The 22,776-nt window shown below is 48.7% G+C and overlaps 1 protein-coding gene and 1 long non-coding RNA gene across 2 annotated transcripts in view; one reads left to right on the plus strand and one right to left on the minus strand.

The window, feature by feature from the left end:
• The window catches only part of LOC141050654 (uncharacterized), a 120,739-nt gene that overhangs the window by 25,656 nt on the left and 72,307 nt on the right, over positions 1–22,776 (plus strand). The window lies entirely within an intron of this gene.
• Positions 1–22,776, minus strand: part of LOC141050652 (uncharacterized) — a 68,672-nt gene that overhangs the window by 12,966 nt on the left and 32,930 nt on the right. The window contains exons 4-9 of the mRNA XM_073547241.1: positions 16,758–16,862; positions 16,269–16,625; positions 14,821–15,132; positions 9,159–9,491; positions 4,561–4,872; positions 3,162–3,518 (exon numbers count right to left, since the gene is read on the minus strand). Of these exons, the coding sequence (XP_073403342.1) occupies positions 3,162–3,518; positions 4,561–4,872; positions 9,159–9,491; positions 14,821–15,132; positions 16,269–16,625; positions 16,758–16,862 (1,776 nt within the window). The remainder of the gene's footprint in view (positions 1–3,161; positions 3,519–4,560; positions 4,873–9,158; positions 9,492–14,820; positions 15,133–16,268; positions 16,626–16,757; positions 16,863–22,776) is intronic.

Below are 22,776 nucleotides of genomic sequence, written 5' to 3' on the forward strand. Positions count from 1 at the left end.
CCCATTATCATCAGATGTGGACGGACGTGACCTCTCTGTACGAGGCTGCAGATCTCACGTCTCCACCACTGGTCTCACATACCGGCATTATCATTATGTAGGATTGTGTCCCCATTATCATCAGATGGGGACGGACGTGTCCTCGCTGTACGAGGCTGCAGATCTCACGTCTCCACCACTGGTCTCACATACCGCCATTATCATTATGTAGGATTGTGTCCCCCATTATCATCAGATGTGGACGGACGTGACCTCGCTGTACGAGGTTGCAGATCTCACGTCTCCACCACTGGTCTCACATACCGCCATTATCATTATGTAGGATTGTGTCCCCCTTTATCATCAGATGGGGACGGACGTGTCCTCGCTGTACGAGGATGCAGATCTCACGTCTCCACCACTGGTCTCACATACCGCCATTATCATTATGTAGGATTGTGCCCCCCATTATCATCAGATGGGGACGGACGTGTCCTCGCTGTACGAGGATGCAGATCTCACGTCTCCACCACTGGTCTCACATACCACCATTATCATTATGTAGGATTGTGCCCCAATTATCATCAGATGGGGACGGACGTGTCCTCGCTGTACGAGGCTGCAGATCTCACGTCTCCACCACTCGTCTAACATACCGGCATTATCATTATGTAGGATTGTGTCCCCATTATCATCAGATGGGGACGGACGTGTCCTCGCTGTACGAGGCTGCAGATCTCACGTCTCCACCACTGGTCTCACATACCGCCATTATCATTATGTAGGATTGTGTCCCCCATTATCATCAGATGTGGACGGACGTGTCCTCGCTGTACGAGGCTGCAGATCTCACGTCTCCACCACTGGTCTCACATACCGCCATTATCATTATGTAGGATTGTGTCCCCCATTATCATCAGATGGGGATGGACGTGTCCTCGCTGTAGGAGGCTGCAGATCTCAAGTCTCCACCACTGGTCTCACATACCGCCATTATCATTATGTAGGATTGTGTCCCCCTTTATCATCAGATGGGGACGGACATGTCCTCTCTGTACGAGGCTGCAGATCTCACGTCTCCACCACTGGTCTCACATACCGCCTTTATCATTATGTAGGATTGTGTCCCCCTTTTTCATCAGATGGGGACGGACGTGTCCTCTCTGTTCGAGGCTGCAGATCTCACGTCTCCACCACTGGTCTCACATACCGCCATTATCATTATGTAGGATTGTGTCCCCCATTATCATCAGATGTGGACGGACGTGACCTCTCTGTACGAGGCTGCAGATCTCACGTCTCCACCACTGGTCTCACATACCGCCATTATCATTATGTAGGATTGTGTCCCCCTTTATCATCAGATGTGGACGGACGTGACCTCGCAGTACGAGGCTTCAGATCTCATGTCTCCATCACTGGTCTCACATACCGCCATTATCATTATGTAGGATTGTGTCCCCCATTATCATCAGATGTGGACGGACGTGACCTCTCTGTACGAGGCTGCAAATCTCACGTCTCCACCACTGGTCTCACATACCGCCATTATCATTATGTAGGATTGTGTCCCCCATTATCATCAGATGGGGACAGACATGTCCTCGCTGTACGAGGCTGCAGATCTCACGTCTCCACCACTGGTCTCACATACCGCCATTATCATTATGTAGGATTGTGTCCCCCATTATCATCAGATGGGGACAGACGTGTCCCCACAGTACGAAGCTGCAGATCCCACGTCTCCACCACTGGTCTCACATACCGCCATTATCATTATGTAGGATTGTGTCCCCCTTTATCATCAGATGTGGACGGACGTGTCCTCGCTGTACGAGACTGCAGATCTCACGTCTCCACCACTGGTCTCACATACCGGCATTATCATTATGTAGGATTGTGTCCCCCATTATCATCAGATGGGGACAGACATGTCCTCGCTGTACGAGGCTGCAGATCTCACGTCTCCACCACTGGTCTCACATACCGCCATTATCATTATGTAGGATTGTGTCCCCCATTATCATCAGATGGGGACAGACGTGTCCCCACAGTACGAAGCTGCAGATCCCACGTCTCCACCACTGGTCTCACATACCGCCATTATCATTATGTAGGATTGTGTCCCCCTTTATCATCAGATGTGGACGGACGTGTCCTCGCTGTACGAGACTGCAGATCTCACGTCTCCACCACTGGTCTCACATACCGGCATTATCATTATGTAGGATTGTGTCCCCTTTTATCATCAGATGGGGACGGACGTGTCCTCGCTGTACGAGGCTGCAGATCTCACGTCTCCACCACTGGTCTCACATACCGGCATTATCATTATGTAGGATTGTGTCCCGTTTTATCATCAGATGGGGACGGACGTGTCCTCGCTGTACGAGGCTGCAGATCTCACGTCTCCACCACTGGTCTCACATACCGCCATTATCATTATGTAGGATTGTGCCCCCCTTTATCATCAGATGGGGACGGACGTGTCCTCGCTGTACGAGGCTGCAGATCTCACGTCTCCACCACTGGTATCACATACCGCCATTATCATTATGTAGGATTGTGCCCCCTTTATTATCGGATAATGGGAATATTAGACGTTCGGCCCCATTCACACAATCTGGCTCCTGGTCGGTGCGCTGCTCCCGTCCACAATGAGCGGCACACGGACCCCAATAGTCAGTGGAGAGCGGCCGATGAGCGATTGTGAGATAAAGACACGCGGCCGCCCATGTATAATCAGATCCGACCTATGACCGATGAAGGCGAAAGACACAACAGCGGGAGCGCTGCGGACAGGATTACAGGACACGGCCTGCAGGAGCGTCCACTCCCCAGAGGTGACAAGGACAATCCGTCACATGGTCGGGTATCATTGATTATATCCCGAATGTCGCGGCTGCTGCAATGTAACAAGAGCTATAAACGGATTTCACTTCTGACATTTCTTCTCTCTCCGTCGTCGTCGTCGCTATTTCTATGACATTTACAGAACATTGATTATTACAGAACTGGAGATAAATGTGAGATTACTGAGAGTCCAACGACTGGGACCCTTGGCTATTTACTAGAAGTAAGTACTCCCTGCCCTCCCAGAATAACTCTATATAATGGACTGGATTCATTTTTTTTCCCAAAATCAGGATTTGGAAATCCACATGTAAGTCTGGGGCACTCACCGATATGTAGGGGTCGGGTGCTCCGCTCTATGGGGCGCTCCTCGCTGGGATGCTCCACTCTGCAGAGGATTTCTGATCCTTGGTGTGAAATTATTTTTGGGGTAAAAGTCACTGACGCTTCACAGGAATAAGTGTAATCTGCATGTTTCGTCTCCTTCTGTGACATCTTGTAAGTTCTGTCCATATATGATGATGATGTTCTTGGCAGTTCGGTCACATCTCCGTCCTTCTTTGTGAACCAGCTAACAGATAGAAGATCCGGGAAATATCCGGAGATATCACAGGTCAGGGTGGCTTCTTCACCATCTTCCAGCCTGGGGACACTGATAGATCCGACGTGTGGACGCCAGGGAAAATCTGTAACATGTGGAAGAAGATGAGGAATTTACACTGAGTCCTGTATAAATGTCACAGACACAGACTCGATAATATCCAAAAAGAGTAGTGGAAGCAGCGCTCCAGAAGAACATCTCACACACAATATTTACATCCAGAATGCATCTTGAATTTGAAACATAGAGTTTATGATGTTATTTTGGAGAGCTGCCTCCAGTTTTTTTTTTGCATTCATATTTAGGTGGATACATTGGAGTCCACCAGGCAGGACCCATTAAGCTTTTGATATTGGGAGTGATGTGAATATTATATAATAGATGTAAAATAACAAAATCAAATATTACGAGATGCTGAGCTGAGCGGTGATGTGCCATGCACACATTTGTCTCTGCTGCATCTATAGACCTGCATTTCTGGAGACCTGAGTATAAATCCATCTTCGGTTACAAGGAAGGAAGGAAGGAAGGACGGACGGTGGAAGGAAGGACGGACGGTGGAAGGAAGGACACCATATCGGAAGCTTCTGCTGTCCAAGAAAACCATTGCTGGAGTCCTTCTGAGACCCCCGAGATGTCCCTCAATGCTTCTGGGAATATTCTATGGACTAAGGTTAGGTATGGAGTAAAAATCCTGCTCTACACCAATACAGACATAGAGGAGAAGGCACCATGGATCCCGGGTGTTTGATGTCGGGCCTGGATGTCTTGTGATCATTGAGGAAGCAATTAATTCACAAAAGAGTAAAAAACCAGGAGAATTGAGGACAGTGCGCACAACCTGCAGCCGAGCAAGACAATGATCAGAAGCAGGGAGACAAAGAATGAGACAAAAAGAAGGTTGGAGAGTGGTCACGGCCTAATGTGAAGCGGCTTCTGTCACCATGAAACTGAGATTGTACAATATAGACCTTTATAGAGGAGACTTAGCCCCTATAACAATCATACTGGCACTGTAGAGTTTACTGAATATGTTTTATAGAAAAACAGAATCTAATAGAAAGACAGAGGTTAGAGGATAGAGATAGATAAATAATAGATAGATGATAAATCGATATCGTCTTTACCTCTGACACTCAGTGATCTCCTCTCTGATGTCTCCATGCTCTCGTGTTCCCACTCTACAATGAATTTCTTTTCTGGATTTCTGAATGAATAATTAGAAATCTTGATGACACTGGTGACATCGTATGTGAGGTCATCATTCTGTGTACTTTTTGTTTCCACATCTGGTCGTTTCCCATAATTATCATTTGTATTTTCCCAGCGGCAGGAGATTTTTATATCTTCAGGGTAAAACTTCTGTAGATTCAGAGAGAACTGAACACGAGATGAATTGGCTATAGTGATCGCTATAGGGGCCGACATCTGGGGTTTACCTGGAACAAGGAGCAGAAGTTTGTCTCATTGTCTGCCCTCGGGGTCATGTAATGTCTTATACATCGTCCAATTCTCCCTCAGAACCAGGAATCATCCTCCGGTCATTACACCCCCCAGTATGGAGGAGAACGGTCACCTTCTACAGGAAAGAAACCAAATCCAAAGAAATGACAGCCATTATTATTATCGTTAGTGTATAATGATCTCCCTGTACACAGTGGAGGCAGCGGCACATTATGGCCGGGCGATCTCAGGGTCGGTGCGTTAGGATTGGAGGAGGCTGATGTGGTACCAATATATAAGAAAGGTAAGAAGGTGGATCCAGGTAACTACTGTCCGGTAAGTCTGACATCAGTAGTGTGACATATATGAGGGCGTTATAAGAGATGACCTGCAGAGATATATTGTAGAGAATAATATAATAACTGACAACCAGCACAGATCCATGAAGGATAAGTCGTGTCTGACATGTTGGATTTCTATGAGGCGGTAAGTGCAAATCTGGATGATGGTAATGTAGCTGATGGGATTTATCTGGACTTTATAAAGGTAATTGATCCTATTCCACATAGCAGCCTTATATTGAAGCTACTGAAGCAAGGTTGATGTGTGGATGACGCGTCCCTGCATCATCCACACAGTCTGCTCGGCATTGCGCTCCTGCGCAGGTGTACTTATCTGTCCTGTCTTATCTTATCCTGTTTGCTTCGAGCCAGGACCAGATCCACATGGTTGCCACGCCACCAAATTTCTTTAACCTACTCCCTAGGAAAGGGAAGGGTTGGCTCAAAATTGTGAGTACTTCCACACTTTAGTGTGCTTCAACAGAGAGCCAATCTGTGAAGGTCCCTCCATCAGTGTAATATTTCTTGGACTACACATAAAACTTCCTCTAATAGCAAGTGAACAGCACTCTGCTCCAGCCGCCATAACCTCGCTTGTCTCATGAGGAGAGAACCAATACTTTCATACGTACAATATACTGTGAACTTTACCTTTAACAGAGAGAGACTGTACCCCATTACCTCTTTCAGTAAAATTGTTATGTTTACAAGTTCACCTGCATGTCTGGCTGCTTGAGATTGCACGAACACCATGGGTGCTCCAAACCTGCATCCAGACACAACTACGGTGAGTCCCCGTTGGGTCCTATATATACCATCTACAAGTGCCACCTCCCACTATTGACAATTGTGGACACGAGGGAAGTGTTGAGGGGTCCAGCGACCCACTTCAGCTACCGTGACATCATTATCTGCTGCCAGTGAGACTACATGCCCCAGCTGGCCCTTCTGCAACATCTGGCGCCTCCCCAGTGGCCCACCACAATTTTTGATGTCACCAACAGGATTCATCTGTCTGCCTATATCAGAGACTCTGTCCGATTGTGAGCAGTCACCTCAGCATCTACATAATGAGTGAACTCAGCGACAACAGCCAAGCTGGTGCTAGCAGCCCTTTTCTGCTCATCGTGTGCAACATGTCATTCTCTGTCCCATTTTATCCGAAAGCTCCCTGGTTGCCACGCTACAAAGGGGAGCCACACACCTTCAGGGGCTTCCATGACAAGTTGCTAGCTCTCTTTCTGTTTTACCCCCTTGCTGCAGAACAGCAGGTGCAGATCCTGCTGGGTCAGCTTCAGGGAGCTGCTTCCAGGGAAGTTCGATCCTGGCCCCCTTCAGAGAGTAGAGCGTCTGAACAAATCCTTGCAAAACTGAAGGATGCCTTTAAAGTTACATCCATCTCTGAGGTGCCAGTTCGACTGACTAACTTAAGTGACGCACCTGTTAACCTCCACAAATTTTATCCAGTAGCACAGTTATCTCAACTCTCACCAGAAAACATCATGTCAAGTGAGGTAACAGTTAATCAACATTCCACCCAAGCTGACCAAGGCAATAAGAAGGCTACTTCAGACCCCTGGTGCACCAAGCTGAATTTGGGAGATGCCACTACTCCAACAGAGAGAATCAATGGAGTTCTGAACCTTGCCAAGCGTCATCATCAAGCATTCAGAAAGCTCCCGTTGGATTTTGGTAAGACTACTCTGATTCAGCATTGAATCCTCACAGGTAATCATCCTCCCATCAAGGAGCGACATCGTCCTGTATCAGCCTGTCAAGAAAATGCTTCAAGACATGAAAGAGGCTGATGTCATACGTGAAAGTGAAAGCCCTTGGGCTGCACCGCTGGTCCTTGTGAAAAAAATAAATGGTTCCATACGTTTCTATGTGGATTACCGCAAATTGAACATCACACACAAAGAAGCCTACCCCTTGCCACGAATTGAAGAGTCCCTGATTGCTCTCGGATCTGCATCCTACTTCTCTACCCTTGACTTAACCTGCGAGTACTGGCAAGTTCCCGTAGCGCCAGAGGACAGAGAGAAGACTGCCTTTACCACATCAATGGGGCTCTTTGAATTTAACTTCATGCCTTTCGAACTTAGCAATGCTCCTGCTACATTCCAACGGCTAATGGAGAAATTTCCTGAGTGTCATCCTTTACCTTGATGATGTCATTGTCTATTCAAGGACATATGAAGACCAGATTCATCATCTGTTCGAAGTCTTCAAGGTACTAAGCCAACATGGCCTCGAAGTCAAACCCTCCAAATGCCACTTGCTAAAACCATGAGTCAACTACCTTGGACATGCGGTAAGCATGGAAGGGGTACAACCTGATCCCGACAAAATTGCTGTAGTTTAAAACTGGAGAACGCCAACTATCGTCAAAGAAGTCGGAAACTTTTTGAGATGTGCAGGATACTATCGCCGCTTTATTCCTCACTTTGCTCAAGTGTCTAAACCACTTATTGAGTTGCTACAGGGATGTGCCAAGGAAAACTACAACCGAAGGCTTCCAGTAAACTGGACAAGATCACCAAGATCTCGCCACCAAGATCTCAGGAAATGAGATCTCAGCTGGTGGACTCCGGGAAAATGGCTGCCTGGGGGCGAAGCATGCGCAGATGGAGTTCTCGGCTGAGATCTCATCTCCCGAGAACTCCATATGTGCATCTGCCACCCCCTGGTGGCCATTTTCCTGGAGTCCACCCCACAGGAAACCATGGAACTTCCGGAGGCTCTGGCCTTTCACAAAATGTTGGCAAAGCCCCCCGCAGCATCGCCACTGGACACAGGGCAGTGGCAGCATGGGACACAGGGCAGCGGCAGCATGGGACACAGGGCAATGGCAGCATGGGAAACAGTGCAGTGGCAGCACCGGACACCCGCAGCGGTGCGCCGATAAGGTATATCCACATTATAAGACGCACCCCCATTTTCCCCCTAAATTTGGGGGGGGAGTGCGGCTTATAATCTGAAAAATACGGTACTTTTCTTCCACCTGAAGAGACCACAGAACCTGAACTGATCTCCAGTCATTGGACAGTACCTTTGAGACGCTCTGAGCGGAGTACACAAGGTATCCTACCTGCTCGGTACAGGGACTAGGTACCTCACCATATATCCTTCTTGAATCATATGCCCTCTTGGCATTTATATACTCAGATTTACCAGATTAATATGTGTTCTTTTTCTAGTTCATATAACAGGTCAAGAACTGTGTCTGGCTCACAAAGCCAAGAAATCCTAAACTTCATTAACCCCATTTACAAGTATTAGTATTATAGTTATTACTAAGAATGTTGTACATACTCATGTTTATCTACTATTGTATTTTTCTAGGCATGGACATTTACATCAAATGTCTAGAGACTATATCCCAACAATGTTCTGAATATTTCTCATATTCACATCCTGTGTTGGTTTTACTAGTAATTATTCCATTCTGCTCTGCAGTTGTGTATAGCACTTCTTCCTCTGTATCTCTAAATTTGTCATTTGTACAAGGCTTCAGCATCCAACTGTACGCCGAGGATGGCTTTTCTTAAGAGGGGGAGTTTGTGGTATCCCAGAACCCGTTCTACTGCTGCTGAATGAAACAGTTGTTGTGTGGCAGTAGATTTGTTCCAGTGTGTCAGGATTAGTTTGGGTGCTGTGAGTTAGGAGATGTAATACAGTGCATAGTAAACCAACGATTCATAAATGTGCTTTGCTGACATCTACTGGCGATTTTTACCACCAGAAGCGGAAAATCACTATTTCCTCCATATACAGATCCTCGCTGTACGTCGACAGATAGAGAACTTATATACGGTAACTGTGACTGTAAATTGATGGAGGAAATATAAAGACGAGTGCAGGACTTTATATCTAGAAATAAAATAATTACACAGAGACGGAGGAAACTTCATATTTCTCCAGAATATATAACCACTCACCATAGACTTGTAGTGGCTCCGTGCTTCTCTGTATGGGTCTCTCCAGGGAGGGGTGCTCCACCAGACATACATATTCTGCCCCCTGATGTGTCCGCAGGTCGGGGGTGATGGTCAGACTGGCTGTACAGCTGTAGGTGTTATCGGCCGCTCTCCTGGATGTTATCCTCTGGTTATTGTCAGTCTCTTCATGTATCTGATCTCCATCACGTCTCATCCATTTCACAGTGATGGCATCTGGGAAATACTCTGAGATATTACACTGCAGGACGGCCGGAGAGCCGAGAAGGAGACGAGGGGTCTGAATCTCTTCTACAACCGGAGTCCATCTGTAATCTACAGAACGAGACGTGACATCACATATAATATCGTCACATATATAATGCACATGGATTTATTACTAAATTTGAAGAATGGAAGAAATGAGGGAGATCAGACAGTAAAATAACCGAGGGGTTCACCGAGACGAGAAACCGTTACCAGAGTCATTATTAGATAAATAGAGGATATACAGAAGACCAGCCAGCCGATATATTGTATCCTGTGAGGTCCTACATGATTACTATTCCCAGCTATATTGTGTATAAGGACAAAGTTATATGCCTGCAGACATCTCAGAGATTCTTATATAACCCCTTATATCTCTCCTCTCACCTGAGTCTCTGAAAGACGGCTCCAGGATTCTTATATAACCCCATATATCTCTCCTCTCACCTGAGTCTCTGATAGACGGCTCTGAGATTCTTATATAACCCCTTATATCTCTCCTCTCACCTGAGTCTCTGAAAGACGGCTCCAGGATTCTTATATAACCCCATATATCTCTCCTCTCACCTGAGTCTCTGATAGATGGCTCCAGGATTCTTATATAACCCCCATATATCTCTCCTCTCACCTGAGTCTCTGATAGACGGCTCCAGGATTCTTATATAAACCCATATATCTCTCCTCTCACCTGAGTCTCCGATAGACGGCTCCAGGATTCTTATATAACCCCATATATCTCTCCTCTCACCTGAGTCTCTGATAGACGGCGCCAGGATTCTTATATAACCCCATATATCTCTTCTCTCACCTGAGTCTCTGATAGACGGCTCCAGGATTCTTATATAACCCCCATATATCTCTCCTCTCACCTGAGTCTCTGATAGACGGCTCCAGGATTCTTATATAACCCCATATATCTCTTCTCTCACCTGAGTCTCTGATAGACGGCTCCAGGATTCTTATATAAACCCATATATCTCTCCTCTCACCTGAGTCTCCAATAGACGGCTCCAGGATTCTTATATAACCCCATATATCTCTCCTCTCACCTGAGTCTCTGATAGACGGCGCCAGGATTCTTATATAACCCCATATATCTCTTCTCTCACCTGAGTCTCTGATAGACGGCTCCAGGATTCTTATATAACCCCCATATATCTCTCCTCTCACCTGAGTCTCTGATAGACGGCGCCAGGATTCTTATATAACCCCATATATCTCTTCTCTCACCTGAGTCTCTGATAGACGGCTCCAGGATTCTTATATAACCACCATATATCTCTCCTCTCACCTGAGTCTCTGATAGACGGCTCCAGGATTCTTATATAACCCCATATATCTCTCCTCTCACCTGAGTCTCTGATAGACGGCTCCAGGATTCTTATATAACCCCATATATCTCTCCTCTCACCTGAGTCTCTGATAGATGGCTCTGAGATTCTTCTACAACCCCAAACAGGGTCGGACTGGCCCACCAGAGAATTCTCTGGTGGGCCCTGGCACCTGCTGGCATGCAGGGCCAGCAGTTGGCTAGGGCCTCGTTGCTCCAGGGGGCCCCAGCCAGTGGCGTGTCGCTAATAGCGGCACTCCACGTAGCTGCTATGGGGGCCCCATGCCAGCGGAGCAGCAGCGGGTGACAGGAGGCAGAAGCCCATTCCCGCTGCTAAAGAGAAATGAATATTCTCTGCTCCCCACGCTCAGATGGGCGTGGAGAGGGGTGAATATCATTTCACTTTAATAGCAGTCTCCGGTCAGTGACAGTGCACACTATCTGGGCGGGGAGACCAGGGCCCCCCCCGCCCCCAGGGGCTCCCAGCCCACGTGGCCGCTATGCGGCAGTAAGTCAGGGCTGCTCTCCGTGCGCGCCGCCCTCAATTGTAATGGAAGAGAGAGCGTCTGATGACGCTCCCTCTCCCATCAGTCCCCTCTGCTTCTGACACACAGCCGGTGCGCAATGACGTCACTTCATCGCACACCCACTGTGTGTCTGGCAGACGGCAGCGCAGCTCCTGACACCAAAGCAGAGCCGCCGCCGGAATCAGCGTGGGAGCGAGGAGATGTGAGTATTGTGTTTTGTTTTTTTATATCTCTATCTATATCTATCTATCTATCTATCTCTATCTATCTATCTATCAATCTATACCTATCTATCCATCTATCTATATATCATATTTCTATCTATCTCTATTATCTATATCTATATCTAGCTATCTGTCTATATATATATATATATACCGTACCCTATGGGGGGCAGCATTATAGCCTGTGGGGGGCAGCATTATACCCTATGGGGGGCAGCATCATACTATCAGGATCCTGACAGCGCCGGCGTACAGCCTCCGCTGAGCAGGGACTCACCCGCACTGTAGGGACCCCTGGGGACCAGAATAGCCAGAAAGTATAGGTGCACGGGACCTTAGTGGTGAAGTTTAGCAAGCCGGCACGGGACCTACGGTCATGTGACTGCAATGGGGGCGGGGCTTAGTGTCCTGCTTTCACAGAAGACAGCAAACTCAGAGTCAGGCAAAACGGAGGTCGTTCACAGTACGGACAGCGATGTACGGAAGGGGTAAACAGACGGGAGGTCAGACAAAGCCAAAGGTCATACACAAGAGGGCGACGCGGTACCAAGGGGACGAGCAGAGAGAAGTCGGGTCACAAGCAGAAAGTCATACATGAGAGGTAGCGCAGTACAAGAGGGACAGGCAGAACTCGTAACAGGGACAGAACCGAATGAAAACCAAACAAGCAGGCAAGATATCAGGCACAAGGCACACGTACGCACAAGGTCAACTAACTCAGCCGAGGGCAGGAGTATAACTGACACTGGATCTAGGTTCAGTGAGCATTAAATAGCCGCCCTCTGCCAGGGAGAGGCGGAATAATTAACCCCCAATCAGACCAGGACGGGCCAAAGCGAAACCCCGTCCTGGATCATGACACATACCCTATGAGGGGGGCAGCATTATACCCTATGAGGAGGCTACATTATATTCTATGGTGGACCAATTTATATTCTATGAGGGGGGATACATTATATTCTAAGAGGGTGCTGCATTATACTAGATGAGGGCTGCATTATACTCTATGGAGAGCTATATTATATTCTATGAGGGGGCTATATTATATTCTATGAGGGGGCTGCATTATATTCTATGAGGAGGCTACATTATATTTTATAGTGGACAACTTATATTCTATGAGGGGAGCTACATTATATTCTAAGAGGGTGCTGCATTATATTATTTGAGGGCTGCATTATATTTTGGGGAGGGCTGCATTATTTTCTATGAGGGGGCTGCATTATATTCTATGAAGGGGCTGCACTATATTCTATGAGGGGTCTACATTATATTCTATGAGGGGGCTGCTTTATATTTTATGAGGGGGTCTACATTATATTCTGTGAGGGGGCTACGTTATATTCTATGAGGGGGCTGTTTTATATTCTATGAGGGGGGCTGCCCCAACTCCTGCTACATAATTAAGACATGTACTACCTTATACCCGGATATTAGCGTGATTTACCACACAATTGGTGGTCTTGTATTTATTTCTATGTAGCTACATAGTGGGCCCCAAGAATGATTTTCTCTGGTGGGCCCAAGGTGCTCCAGTTTGACGCAGACCCCATATATCTCTCCTCTCACCTGAGTCTCTGATAGACGGCTCCAGGATTCTTATATAACCCCATATATCTCTTCTCTCACCTGAGTCTCTGATAGACGGCTCCAGGATTCTTATATAACCCCATATATCTCTTCTCTCACCTGAGTCTCTGATAGACGGCTCCAGGATTCTTATATAATCCCCATATATCTCTCCTCTCACCTGAGTCTCTGATAGACGGCTCCAGGATTTTTATATAACCCCATATATCTCTCCTCTCACCTGAGTCTCTGATAGACAGCTCCAATATTCTTATATAACCCCCATATATTTCTCCTCTCACCTGAGTCTCTGATAGACGGCTCCAGGATTCTTATATAACCCCATATATCTCTTCTCTCACCTGAGTCTCTGATAGACAGCTCCAATATTCTTATATAACCCCCATATATTTCTCCTCTCACCTGAGTCTCTGATAGACGGCTCCAGGATTCTTATATAACCCCATATATCTCTTCTCTCACCTGAGTCTCTGATAGACGGCTCCAGGATTCTTATATAACCCCATATATCTCTCCTCTCACCTGAGTCTCTGATAGACGGCTCCAGGATTCTTATATAACCCCATATATCTCTCCTCTCGCCTGAGTCTCTGATAGACAGCTCCAATATTCTTATATAACCCCCATATATTTCTCCTCTCACCTGAGTCTCTGATAGACGGCTCCAGGATTCTTATATAACCCCATATATCTCTTCTCTCACCTGAGTCTCTGATAGACAGCTCCAATATTCTTATATAACCCCCATATATTTCTCCTCTCACCTGAGTCTCTGATAGACGGCTCCAGGATTCTTATATAACCCCATATATCTCTTCTCTCACCTGAGTCTCTGATAGATGGCTCCAGGATTCTTATATAACCCCATATATCTCTCCTCTCACCTGAGTCTCTGATAGACGGCTCCAGGATTCTTATATAACCCCATATATCTCTTCTCTCACCTGAGTCTCTGATAGACGGCTCCAGGATTCTTATATAACCCCATATATCTCTCCTCTCACCTGAGTCTCTGATAGACAGCTCCAATATTCTTATATAACCCCCATATATCTCTCCTCTCACCTGAGTCTCTGATAGACGGCTCCAGGATTCTTATATAACCCCATATATCTCTCCTCTCACCTGAGTCTCTGATAGACGGCTCCAGGATTCTTATATAACCCCATATATCTCTCCTCTCACCTGAGTCTCTGATAGACGGCTCCAGGATTCTTATATAACCCCATATATCTCTTCTCTCACCTGAGTCTCTGATAGATGGCTCCAGGATTCTTATATAACCCCATATATCTCTCCTCTCACCTGAGTCTCTGATAGACAGCTCCAATATTCTTATATAACCCCCATATATCTCTCCTCTCACCTGAGTCTCTGATAGACGGCTCCAGGATTCTTATATAACCCCATATATCTCTCCTCTCACCTGAGTCTCTGATAGACGGCGCCGAGATTCTTATATAACCCCATATATCTCTCCTCTCACCTGAGTCTCTGATAGACGGCTCCAGGATTCTTATATAACCCCCATATATCTCTCCTCTCACCTGAGTCTCTGATAGATGGCTCCAATATTCTTATATAACCCCATATATCTATCCTCTCACCTGCGTCTCTGATAGTCGGCTCCAAGATTCTTAGATAATCCCCATATATCTCTCCTCTCACCTGAGTCTCTGATAGATGCTCCAGGATTCTTATATAACCCCATATATCTCTCCTCTCACCTGAGTCTCTGATATACAGCTCACTGGATTCTGGTTTCTCCATAGAATCATGTTCCCAGGTCACTCGCACTCTGAATCCTGGATCCTTGTGTTGATCCTCAGGAATATTGATCTCACTGGAGACATTGTAGGATCTGTCAGGATTCTCTGATATGGAGTCAGTGGATGATACGACTTCTACTTTTCCTTTCTCTCCACACGTCCAGGTAATCTTGATGCTTTTAGGATAAAATTTCTCCAACTTGAGTAAATACTTCATCTCCCCGCAGTCAGACAGACTTCTCGATACTTTCTGTGACATCTTGGGCTTTACTGAAATGTGATGCAATAAGCAGATATAATGTGAGTTATAGTAATTACTGGAAGCAGAACGTATTACAGACGCAGCTATTGGAGAACATTCAGACATTTATAAAGTCTTCTGTGCAGTACAGTTGGTTTTATATCAAACTTATTACATCACATGTTGTTCTTGTCCCTGTCTTTGATGAGGGCTCAGGAATTGATCCTGCATCTTTCACAGCAGATAATGGCTGCGTAATACCTCCATCATCTGCCTCTAACAGCCATAGGTGGAGCCAAGTACATCTTGTTGCCCCTCCCACGTGAAGCGCCAGTCAATCTCTGACAGCGGTATTTACTGATGTGCCGATGGGTTGCTATCACAGCCTGGGACCTACTGAAGACCCCCATGCCTGTCATTATGGTATGATGTTAAAGTCTAGCCTGTGCTTCATAGGAGACCATGATTCTTACTAAAGACTGCAAAACTGTAAAAATTAAAAAAGATTTTAAAATATGAAAAAAAAAATGTTTGAATCATCTCCCATTTCTCCCATTAAAAATAGAATAAAAAAGCATACACATATTTGGTATTACTGCGAGCATAAAAGTCCAGTCTATCAAAACATAAATTAACCCAATGAATGTTGTGAAGGAAAAAAAGAATTGAAACAGAATGAGAATTGCAATTTTTCGGTCGTCTCAAAATCTTAAACAAGTCTAAAATGTGGTATCTTCCTTAAAATGGTATCAATAAATTGTTAACTCGCAAAATACAAGCCCTCGCACAGCTCCATCCCCAAAAAATGAAAATGTTATGGATGTTGGAAAATGGCAACACAACAAAAAGTGTTTGGTTTTTTAATTTTTTTCACCATTTAAATAAAAGTATCTAGAACAAAAAACTTAGCAAATTTGGTATCCCTGAAAATGCACTGACCTGAGGAATCATAGTCCCAGGAGGTAATTTTTGCAGCACAGTGAACATCACAAAAATAACACCCAAAAAAACAATTGTGGAATTGAGGCTGCAATTTGAATTTGGAGTTTATTTTCTCGTTTTTCAGTAAATAGAATGCTAAGATGAAAGGCGCCATCAAAAGTCAACTCCTCCCACAAAAAAAGCATACAGCAATAAATAATGTAATATAAAAGTCATATCTCACCATAAATCGTCTCACAGGGAAACGTCCTCTCGCCCTTGCGTTTACCAGAGACCTCTCTACAGATGAAGGTCACGTCTTTATGTCTCTCCATATGGGGTATGAAGCTCAGTGATGATGAATACTGACGTCCCACCACTTGTGATTTGATCACATAGGAAGTATCCAGTAAACTCTCCTCCTCTTCTTCTGAACGTTCTCTCATCTGGGGCGTCTGGATCTCCTGCTCCTGTCCAGCTCTTCTTATCAGCCAGGTCACACACAGGTCCTCGGGGGCGTTATCCACTGTGCAGTGCAGCGCGGTCTCCTCTCCATCAATCAGCTTAGGAGGACCCACAATGTCTCCTACTATGAGCGGTGCTGTCAGAAGAGCATAAAATGATGAAACTTTACATTTTACAGCAAAATAACATAAATCATCAGTCCGGATTTATAATTTAAAGGGCTTGGACATGGACTTATCTGAACGTTCTCCTAATGTCACTACATTACCTTTTCTTCTCCGTTTTAGTCTCCACCACAGAACACCAGTGATGATAATTATCAGCATAACCACAGGAATAAAACAGCCAACGATGATCCCGGCCGAGCTTCTGTCTGCAGAAATGAAAGAAGAAATGGAACTGTAGGCAGAAAGATCCTACAGAGTCACCATCACCTGATCCTGACTTGTGGCCGCTCTCATCTCTTTACAGATCTGTCTTTCTAGGTTTAAGAGGAGAAATGGATGACACCTAACAAGGAATTTCTACTGTAGACCCCACTTTAGCTGAGGATCTTTCTGACCTGGTGATTTTACAAGGCAGATCAATTAAAGAAATACCTGAACCTATAGACGCTACAAAAGTAAGGTAACCTGCCTTGTATATAATGAGGGGGACTCGTTAGAGAACCGTGGCACCTTCATACAGCTGACTGGCGTGAGTGCAGGGAGTCAGATAAGCAAATGTAAAATGCCAGGGGACCCCAATAATAATAATAATATTACCTTCATATGTGGTGCTAGCAGCAGGTACGCAGGATGCAGTGACGAGTCGCAAGACAATTTGGTGCTTACTAAGATAACGTTTATACGGCCAGAGGGGTCTTTCCTCAGTCCCGGCCTGTTCACCAGAAAAGGGGGTAACACAGGTTGCCCTCGCAGGGGCTCTACACAAGCAAACACACAACGATAGAACACGACTACTTCCGGCAGTTGCCGGTCACTATAAGGCCGTGGTATGGCCGACTACAGGTCCGTATTATATAGCCACTTAGCTGTCCAGACGTCCCACGCCGGTCGGGATGGTGGTCCTTCGGCGTAGTAGTTGCTGGGCCCAGTTGCTGAGGCGTTGACAAAAGCTTCGCGCGTTCCGGCGCGCTGATGACACGGGGGCCCCTCAGGCCTCGGCGGAGTCCTTGGCTGGATAAGCCGCAGCCCCCGGACTGGGGCAAGCGGCGGCGGTGAGGGGTGGCGAATGGCAGGCCACCTGCGCAGCTAACGGCTGCGAAGGGGAGTTCGTGACCAGCAGAGGACCGACCCCTGCTGTGGACCGGGGTGGGGCAGTGGCCGCCAACAGCACTGTACCAGCTGTGGCCACTGGTGGGAGCGGGGCAGCTGCGGCGGGCTGGAGCGTGGAGGCAGCGGCCGCGGGTGACCGCGGGTAGGCTGCAGCCGCTGGCTGAAGTGTGGAGGCGGCAGCAGCCACGGGCTGGAGCGGGGCGACAGGTCTCGGCTGCTCGTCTTGGTGCCGTCCCCCTGAAGTCCTCGGTAAGCGTCTTGTCTCGCCCTGGTAATCTACACTTACTGACAGTCGCTCCCACCGTCTCCAGCTGCCTAGTGTAGGTCTGCTGACTCATTGTCCCGGGAATTCCCCTCCTGGGTTCCTATCTCTAAGTTGCTGTTGAGTCCTGAACTACTCCCCCTGCCATCTTGTGGTTATTTCTAGGTACTGCACTCTCTTGTCTATCTTTCCCAGCTATCACCCTTCTGTCCTTGACAATCTCCATCCCTAGTGCACCAACCACCGATCCGGACACTCAACGGTGACCCTCTCTCCCACACTCCCCCACCCTGTATGCTCGCCAGTCCTCGGGCGAGGGCTTTCGTAGACCCGAGCTAGTCTTTGGAGATGACAGTTCTTGTCGCCACACGAACTGGTCCTGTTGGTAACGTTCAGGGGGTTTGCCAGCTGTTGACCGCTCGGAGCGTCTAATTTCGGTCGCGGTGGTGCTTTCTGTGGTGGTGGATGATGGTGGATTGGTCGATTCTGGCAGGCTGACTGGATCTGCTGTAATGTCACTACTTGGAGGGCCTGCGGATGTGGCTGGGAAGTCTTCTTCGTCGTCCAGGTCCCAGACTGCTGGCGGGGGGTCGGGAGCCTGAGTGATCAGCTTGGGTCGCATGGGATCAGTGGACGCACAGGTGCGCAACATATTTCGGTGCACAGTACGAGTGAGAGGTGTACCGTCTCTTTCCGATTGTATTTCGTACACAGGCCCGTCGGGGCTTATCCGGCGCAACACTTTGTACGTGGTCTCCTCCCACCATGATTCTAATTTGTTTTGGGGGCACTGATCTAGTACGAGTACCCGATCTCCAGCTTGGAAGTCAATTGGTGGGGGCAGTGCTGCCCCCCGGTGTTCTAGATCCTGGAGCTTTGTATGGACGATTCGGTGGAGGGTCTGCAGCCGGTGCCGGTGGTTTCGGACCCACGAGGATACTCCGGTCCAGGGTAGAGGTTCCTCCGGGTTTAACTCCACTTCTGTGATTTCTTTGCCTTCCCGTCCAAACAGCAATGAGTAGGGGGTGTAACCAGTCACTCGGTGCACCCGGTTATTATATACCCACACCAGCTCAGGGACATATTCAGGCCAGCGGGCCTTGCGGTCGCTCTCCAGGGTGCGCAGCATTTGGATTAGCGTTCGATTGAATCGTTCGCAGGCTCCGTTTCCCTGTGGGTGCTATGGCGTAGTCCGTGATTTATCAATGTCTTAAAGATGACGTAGTTCTTCCATGACTCTTCCTAGGAAGCACGCCCCTTGGTCTGAATGTATTCGTTGTGAACAACCGTACACTTGAATAAAGTTCTTGCAAATTGCATAGGCGGCTGACTCTGCTGTTTGGTCTCGAGTGGGGGTCACTACGGCAAACTTGGTGAAGCGGTCCACCATAACAAGGCAATGTTCATACCCCTGATAGGCAGGACCTATGGTTAGATAGTCCACAGTAAGAAGCTCCAGAGGGGCTGATGTTACAATAGTTTGCACCGGGGCCCGCTGTGCGGGGGTTTAGACAACTCGCACGGGCGGCAGGTTCAACAAACTTCCTCTACCGCAGCGTGTAATCGTGGGTGCAGCCATCTGCTGCAGCCATTGTAAAGTCTTTTGTGCACCAAAATGAGCCCCCTTCTCATGGGCTTCCCGGGCCAGTTGGTCGAGATGGGCCCCGGGGACGATCACCTGCCATATTGTAGCTGACATGGTTCGCGACAAGGCTTTTCGATATAAGAGTCCCTTTTTGATGGTTAGCTTTTCCCAATGGCGTAACATTAGCAACATATCTTGGGTTAAAGTCTGCCTTTGTGAGCCCGTGGGCAATTTGCCGGTGGCCACCCATCGGTGCAGGATTCCAATTTCCGTATCCTCCTGTTGCTGCTGGATCCAGTTGTCACGGGGATGTTCCAGCATCCCTCCTAGGGGTCCTGGATGAGGCGCTTCTTGCGTGCGGACTGCCGGTGCGGTGGTGGGGAGGGCGAACGGCGTCTCATCTGCTTCCAACTCGTCGTCTCGACTTCTCCCTGGGATAGTGTGTCAGATTCTGGAGAGCGCGTCGGCGTGCACGTTTTCAGCTCCCCGTTTGTAAATGATCTTATAATTGAATTTGGCCATCCGAGCTACCCACCGTTGCTCGAGGGCCCCCAGTTTGGCATTTTCCAGATGAGCTAGCGGGTTGTTATCGGTCCACACTACCACCTCGGAGCCCGCCAGGTACTCTGCGAACCGCTCCGTCATTGCCCACACTATCGCAAGGAGCTCGAGCTTAAAGGAGCTGTAATTGTCCAGGTTGCGTTCTGAGTCGTGCAGCGACTGGCTACCGTAGGCGATCACTTTCTCGCGGCCATTCTGCACCTGTGACAACACAGCTCCTAGTCCCTGGAGGCTCCCGTCGGTATATAGGATGAACGGCAGCAAAAAATCCGCATATGCCAATACTGGGGTGTCCGAGAGAGCAGCCTTGAGATCTTGAAATGCTTCCTCTTGCGGTTGCTGCCACTGGATCTTTCGTCCATTCGCCCCAGCGGGAGCCCCCTTCAACAGGTCTTGCAGGGCTCAAGTTCGGCGTGTAAAGTTCTTCACGAACCGACGGTAGTAGCCGGCCAACCCCAAGAAGGTCCGCACGTCCTTCACCGTCTCGGGGGTGGGCCACCCCTGGATGGCAGCAACCTTTCCCAGAGAGGGTCGGACACCCTCCGCCGAGAAGGTGTGCCCCAGGTACTCGATCTGGGTGTGGCACAGGTGGCACTTCTGGGGCTTCACCTTTAACCCGTACTTTTGCAGCTGGCCGAGCACCTGTCCCAACCGCTTCAGGTGGTCCTCAAACGTGGCGGAATAGATGATAATATCGTCTAGGTAGATCAATGTGGCTTCAAAGTTGAGGTCTCCTAGACACCACTCCATCAGCCGCTGGAAAGTTCTGGGGGCGTTGGCCAGCCCAAACGACATCCGATTGAACTCGAACAGTCCCATGGGAAGGATGAACGCCGTCTTGGCCCTATCTTCTTCCGACATCGGCACCTGCCAGTACCCACTGGCCAGGTCAAGGGTTGAAAAGTACGTTGCGTTCCCCAGAGCGGACAGAGACTCTTCGATGCGGGGCAGTGGATACGAATCCTTGATGGTGCAGGCGTTTAACTTCCGGTAGTCCACGTAAAAACGCAGCTTGCCATCTTTCTTCCGAACCAGGACTATAGGGGCCGCCCAGGGGCTTTGGCTCTCTCGTATGACCCCCTTCCGGAGCATTTGGGCTAATAGAGTCTTTACTTCCTGATATAGCTGTGGTGGTATTTGCCGATACCGCTCCCGGATGGGGGCCGCTCCTGCCGTGGGGATCCCGTGCGTGATGGCTGTGGTACATCCGAAGTCGTCCTCGTGGCCGGCAAAGACGCTGTAAAATTGCCCAAGAAGTGTCTCTACTTGGAGAAGCTGGGCCGGCGCCAGGCCGGAGAGTTCGGCCCGCATTCTTTCCAGGATGACCCGACCTTTTTCTTGGGCCGAGGGTGTGGCAGCTTGTTGGATCCGCACCGCTACTGTCCAGGGGTCTTCGGGTTGCGCCCTCAGCTGGACAGCAGGGTCCGGCAGCATCTCCTCCAATGTCCTCACCAGCTTGGCCATTTCGGCCCAGGGCTTCAGGGTGACATCTTGATCTTCCAGGTTGACACAACGTACCAAGACAGTGCCTTCCTGCACGGTGGCCAGGGAGCGAGCCACCAGGATGCCAGGGTGTAGGCGCTCCGAGTAACATGGCTCTACCGGCACCTCCACGCCCTCCAGTGGTTTCAGAGTGCGGATCGGCAGAGCCACCACTGTCTGCCCCGGAGGGAGCGAAAGCGGAGGTGCCGCCGGTGCGATGACCTTGCCCAGCGCCTCACCCTCCTGACACTCCTGGAGCACTCGCTCCTCCCGCACCAACCGCTGGAAGACCTGCCCCTGGGCCATGCGAGAACCCCACTGACTTAGGGTCTCCTGTGTGGAATCGTTGAGGAGCAGATTGCCGAACTCCCGCAGTACGTTCATGCCCAAGATGACCGGATGACGGTCGTTAGTCTCTCCTTGGGTCAGGACCACTCCCCGGCAGCCGAGGGGTTTACCACATAAGGTCATTTGCAGCCACACCACTCCAGCGACAGGTACCGGCAGTTGGTGTGCGGCCACTAGTCGTATCATGGGCCCCCACTGGGGCCTGGCCGCTTCCTGGAAATGCTGCCGGAAGTACGCTGCCGGCATGGTCGTCACCTGCGACCCCATGTCCACCAGGCATCGCACCGCACAACCCTCAACTTCGGTCCATACTATTGGGCACATAGCGACCAGTTCTTTGGGACTTCCACCACCCCTTGTTGCGGCTTCTGGCTCCGAACGGCGTCCCCCATGCCCGGAGCCCTCTAGTTTAATGCCCGCTGAGGTGGGTATTTCCCTCGCCGCGGACACTCCCGGGCGAAGTGACCCAATTCCCCGCACTCATAGCACCGGGGAAGGGAGGCTCGGCCACCCCGGGTATTACGTGACCCCCAGGGCCTGGGATTGTAGCTGGGCCGACCGGGTGCGGGCTCCGTTCTCTTCTTTACTTCGGCCAGCTCGCCCCGGATGCTTTTCAGCTCTTGTCTCATTTCCGCAATCCATTGGGGTTCTTCGACAACACTTACGGAAGACTCAATGCTCCGGACCTTCCCCACAGGAGCCGTCATCCCCTGCTCTTGCTCTCGCACCCGGGCCTGACTCCCCACCTCAGAGAAGGCTAAACGTGGGTTCA

This window comes from Dendrobates tinctorius, unplaced genomic scaffold (assembly GCF_039654945.1).
Source record: "Dendrobates tinctorius isolate UK_male_01 unplaced genomic scaffold, ASM3965494v1 ptg000152l, whole genome shotgun sequence".
In the NCBI taxonomy this organism is placed as follows: domain Eukaryota; kingdom Metazoa; phylum Chordata; class Amphibia; order Anura; family Dendrobatidae; genus Dendrobates; species Dendrobates tinctorius.